At 36.3% G+C, this 5,426-nt stretch overlaps 1 protein-coding gene across 2 annotated transcripts in view; it reads right to left on the bottom strand.

The window, feature by feature from the left end:
* Nucleotides 1-1,207: 1,207 nt before the first annotated feature.
* The window catches only part of H3F3A (H3 histone, family 3A), an 11,432-nt gene continuing 7,213 nt past the window's right edge, over nucleotides 1,208-5,426 (bottom strand). Inside the window, exon 4 of one of the 2 annotated variants that reach the window (XM_008580794.1) lies at nucleotides 1,208-1,853. In XM_008580794.1, the coding sequence (XP_008579016.1) occupies nucleotides 1,725-1,853 (129 nt within the window). In that variant the 3' untranslated portion in view covers nucleotides 1,208-1,724. The remainder of the gene's footprint in view (nucleotides 1,854-5,426) is intronic. The other variant, XM_008580795.1, reaches the window with a different exon arrangement.

Consider the following 5,426-nt stretch of genomic DNA (forward strand, 5'->3'; position numbering starts at 1 on the left):
TTTAGTAGCCTGTATAGAGAAAATACCAAGCAATGAATAAAACAGATGCTCTTGACTAGTAATCCAAGTAATGCCACTGCGTGCCTGTAGAAGCATATGCAAAGGGTCACAAAAAACTATGCCAGGTTAAGAAATTACAATCAAGCCAGCCCATGGCTCACTCGGGAGAGTGTGGTGCTGATAACACCAAGGCCACGGGTTCGGATACAGGGATGGCCGGTTAGCTCACTTGGGAGAACGTGGTGCTGACAACACCAAGTCAAGGGTTAAAGATCCCCTTACTGGTCATCTTTAAAAAAAAAAAAAAAAAATTACAATCAGGCTCTAAAAAATAACTAATTGTCCCATTAAAGAATTTTGTAATCACCTATGATCTAAAGATGGAAGTTACTGCTAAACGTTTAAGACCAATAAGAATGCAAGCCTACTGTAGCCTTAAGCCCACTGATTAGTTAACATTTCACATTTTCAGGATTGTTTCAAACATTACAACTAATGTTAGTACATTAGGGATGTGTTATATAGGTCTTAAAAAGATTCATTATTCCTCATTTCACATTAGTCACTCCAATGCTAATTAGAACAGGGTTAAGAATTAGTGCTTGACTAACTTCAGGGGTAACAAATACACAGCATCGTAAAACAGCCAGACCTCCATTGCACTAATTTTTGAGGTGAAGACGACGTTTTCATTTAAGCTACCATTAAACATCTAAAGTTTAATGATGTAGTACATTATGAATATAATTTCACTACTTACACAGGTTTAAGTATTTCCAGGTGAAATTGTTGACTAGCTAGGCTTGAGAATTATTAGTTCAGAACACAACAGATCCAAAGAGTTATGATCTGGTTTTGCCAAACAGATTTACTATCTGCAAGTTTTTAAAAATCAGAAATAAAGCCAATAGGTTGGCCAGCTGGCTTAGTTGGTTGGAGCATGGTGTTATAACATCAAAGTCAAAGGGTTTTCAGATCCTCGTACCAGCCACCAAAAAAAAGAAGAGAAGAAATAAATCCAAAGCCAAATCCAGTAGCTTGTCTCCTTTCTACACCACGCTTATACTTTAAGGGAAAGTATCTCCCAATGGTCTTATGTCTCAGATAAAAGGTAACAAAGCACTTACACTAAAATTACTTCAAATATGAAAACTTCAAGTGAATTAACTGTACGGGTAGGGTTGATAATAAAGACCAAAAGCAGGTATAGTTTAATGTATTTTAATAGCAAACTTAAAGGAACAGCACAGAAGAGAGACAACATTGAAAATATGTACTTGCATATAGGACAACTCAGTTAGAAAAGTATAGTGAATGGATGGAACCTACTGTATGATAAAAACGCTACAAACGCCATTTAGTTGCCATCAATAAGAAATTTACTTATTTTAAAAAAATCCAAATGCTGGCATTGTCCAGAAAAATTTAACAGGTTTATTTATAATTGTTATAAAGTTGAACTGCTGAAACTTGTTCACTGAAACATTTTGACTTGCATTAATACTTTACGTCCCCGCATTTATATTAAAAATTCACACACAAATGAAAATGGAAAAACTGCCAATACTTGATTTCTGTCCCCTATTTTTCCACTTGCAACCATATACTTAGGTACCTTTTGACCCCATGGAAAAAAAATATCTAATGTTCAGAACTACCAATAACAGGAAGAAGAGAAATTTTTTTTTTTTTGAGAATGAAATGTTTCCCATCATAGTGGATTCTTAAGCACGTTCTCCACGTATGCGGCGTGCTAGCTGGATGTCTTTTGGCATAATTGTTACACGTTTGGCATGGATAGCACACAGGTTGGTGTCTTCGAAAAGGCCAACCAGATAGGCCTCACTTGCCTCCTGCCAGAGGAATGAAGAAAAAATTATTAGTGATATTATTTCCAACAGTTAAGACACACATATAATTAAATCAATGGGGGGGTTGAATCCTTTATAAACCTACTCCACAAGATGCTATTTTACCAAATGCTTACATTTTAAAACTTGTGAGACAAAGCTCAAAAGGTAGTTTATGAAAAGTCAAAAGCTCAACTCTAAATCAAACTGCACAAGTCAAATTATTACTAGGAAACTTTAATTTTTCTAGTGTTACTATGTGATTTCCAGTAAACTGAAATGTCTTAAATAAAGCAAGAAATCCAATTTAAATTAACAGTCTCATCCTTACAAAGATAAATGGAATCATCTCCAGCCCAGGCTCCTCCTCGTTCTGAACTGCACACTCCAATATTTGAACTTGTCCTGTCCTTGCCAAGTAGTGCAACATAGCTCACAACTGGTTTCCATCATGTGATCCTCATCTACGTCCCCTCTACACCTCAGTTTTATCACAGGAGTACTTGGAGGTCCCAGAACACATCACAGATTAGTCTCTTATTTACACACTTTGATCTCTATTATGCATAGATGTGCCCTTGTCCCCTACTAAGTAACTTCCTCTACGAACCTGAATCTGTAATGGCATCTGCTGCCCTCTAGTACTAACAGCGACCCCTCTGGTTTTTCCCATTTGACTGTGAGACTCTTTCAAGGTATGTTCTTATCCCTCCTACCACCAAAAAATGCTAGCTGTATGAATCATTTATTGACACCTGGTATGTGAAGAGGAAAGGGGAGAGCTTCCACTTAACTCATGACTCAAATTGTTAGTACACTTTACAGTTGTCTTATATTTAGGAAAAAAAAACTTTTATAGTTGTTTTCGTCTTAAAAAGTTATTTCCATTTTAGAATCTTTAGGTAATGATAAAACTAAAACACACACCAATAACTTGGAGCAATTTAAGCCCCATAAAGCTACATTATACACAAGATAGATGGCATCCATAGATTTGTTTTGCAAAAATATTTTATTTGGCAATAAAACTATTGAGATTCTACCTTTGAAAGCATTAACATAGCAACAACTAATTCAAACAGTTACATTATTTCGCTTTATGAAAAAAATATTTTATTCACACTTATACCTTTATCCTTCTTACCCTTTATCACTACTTTTCCATAAAGATTTCTTTCATCCAAATTTTACTATCCCTACATGTCTTTCTTTACTTGTCATTAAGAACTTTAAGGACTAAGTTTTTTTGTTTTGTTTTTTTGCAGCTGGCCAGGATGGAGATCTGAACCACAGACTACGCTCTAACCAACTGAGCTAACCAACCAATCTCAAGAATGAAGTCTTATTTTCCTACCTTTTAAGGCCTGGCTCAAGACTATACAACGGAGGAGACAGTAAGCACTCGTCTTGCCCCTGTTCCCAGTACAGGTAAGCTGGATCTCCTAATTCCCTGGCACCCACACTAACCTTGTAATGAGCCATCTATTAATGTCGTCAAGTTACTTAATAATAGAGATCTCACTTTATACTCAGTGCTTTGCCCTCAAGTGGATGTTCAATATTTGATACTTTGTTTTTACATCTAACCCTAATTAAAAAATCTCTATTCTATGCAATTAGTCCCTCATCTCTCACCTATTCCAAAGGTACGAAAAGCAAAAGTCCTTAATATTCAGGGATTCATTCTGCGGATATTCTAGAAGTGGGCAAAAGCTGGAAAACATAGTATATCGTGGCCTCCTCTTAGAGACTCACAATGCACATCAGATACTAGAACTGAAGTTCCTCAGAAAAGAAACAGTTTCTAGGAGGCTGGCCAGTTAGCTCAGCTGGTTAGGCGGCAGCCTTATTAACACTAAAGTCATGAGTTCAGATCCCCATACTGATCAGCTGCCAAAAAAAGAAACCAGTTTTTCTTAACCAGGCTCCTCAGGATCACGCAAATCTAAAATGCTTTTGTGAAATGTAGCACTACAAACTGCTATGTGAACAAGCCAACAGGTGCCACGGTTCTGAGACCATTTAGAGTGGTACTGTCTACTAGCTCACCTTGGACTACTCAAATGTGACACGTGGCAGGCAGCTGGGGCTCTCACTGATGTCTTAAAACCTGACTAATTGGTTTCTAAGGGTTGTGTCTGATCAGCTCTTGGAGAAGATTCAATACTCAGAAGGGGTTTGATCATGACCCATGTATTTCCAATTCGTTTACTAATGCCCCCAAATCCCTTAAATATTAAGACTGTAGAGGGAATTAAACACTGCTACATTAATTTATGACCCAAAGAATATAATTAAGATATAATAGCAGAAGAATACCTTACAACTAGAAGAAAATGTTAAAACCTCAACATTTTGATTATACTTAATGATTGATTCTTCCATCATTTCAAAGCACTGTCCATTTTTAACACTAAAATACTTTAATTCAAACTCAGACATTAAAGGCAAAGACTAAATTTTAAGAGAGGCAATTCTCAATTATTTATGGCAAACTCAGACCAACTTCTCTACCACTCTCACTGGGCTACCTCCCTTCTTTTAGTTGTATTAGAATAGTTGTAAATTATGTAATTCTAAAGCCAAAAATAAAGTGACTTTTGGAATTCTAATTCAATTGCTACTTCTACTACCCCATTTCTATTAGCAAATTCTCCCATTTGTTTAAGAGAACTAAAATGTATGCATAAAAAAGGTGAATACAAAACAAAAAACTTGTAACAAAGATTACTCTTTCCAATAAAGATCAGAACTATTTAATGCCAAGAGAATTACAGGCAGCAGAGGTGAACATTCTGCTGCTCAAAAGTAATACTAACTACACTTCATGATAAATATTTAACTTATTAAGAGCAACAATGGCAGTTTACACATGGATAATTTTAAAGACAAGCGTCTTTTACCCAGACTGTTTAGCAATCTCAAATTATATTGCATTTAAGCTAAAAAATGCTGGACTTTCAAGTACAGTATTGTGTTCTTTAAGCATAGTCTTGCTAACTAACTGTAACTAGAAAACAAAATTAGCAGCTTTGTGTCAATGCTTGGGAATCTTAGTAATATTTCTGTATTTAGTAATAAATGAAATGGGAACTGAAGAAAATCAGCTCTTAAAGCAGAAAATACAGTTTTAAGTAACACGATTTTACTAGTCGAAATTTCAGTAATTTCAACTCACTAAGAATTTCATGGATTCCTACTCCTGGCATCAACCTATCAGATGAAGTTTAGACTAACCATAGAAACAGCTCAACCAATTACACTTCAATGTAGAACCCACCTATCAAATCTTTCTCACATATAAAGCAAAAGCCCAGCACAGCAACAGCAGCCTTGAAAATCCTCCAATGGAGTGTATGTAGATTCTGGACCTCCCCATCCCCCCTAGATTCTGATTCAGGTCTGCAATGGTGCCAAGCAATCTGCATTTTTAACCACCCTCAAACTCCATACTTCTTCTTCTTTTTTTTTTTTTAAAGATGACCGGTAAAGGGATCCTAACCCTTGACTTGGGGTTGTCAGCACCACGCTCACCCAGTGAACTAACCGGCCATCCCTATATGGGATCCGAACCCA

This window comes from Galeopterus variegatus, unplaced genomic scaffold (assembly GCF_000696425.1).
Source record: "Galeopterus variegatus unplaced genomic scaffold, G_variegatus-3.0.2 Scaffold2162, whole genome shotgun sequence".
Classification (NCBI taxonomy): Eukaryota; Metazoa; Chordata; class Mammalia; order Dermoptera; family Cynocephalidae; genus Galeopterus; species Galeopterus variegatus.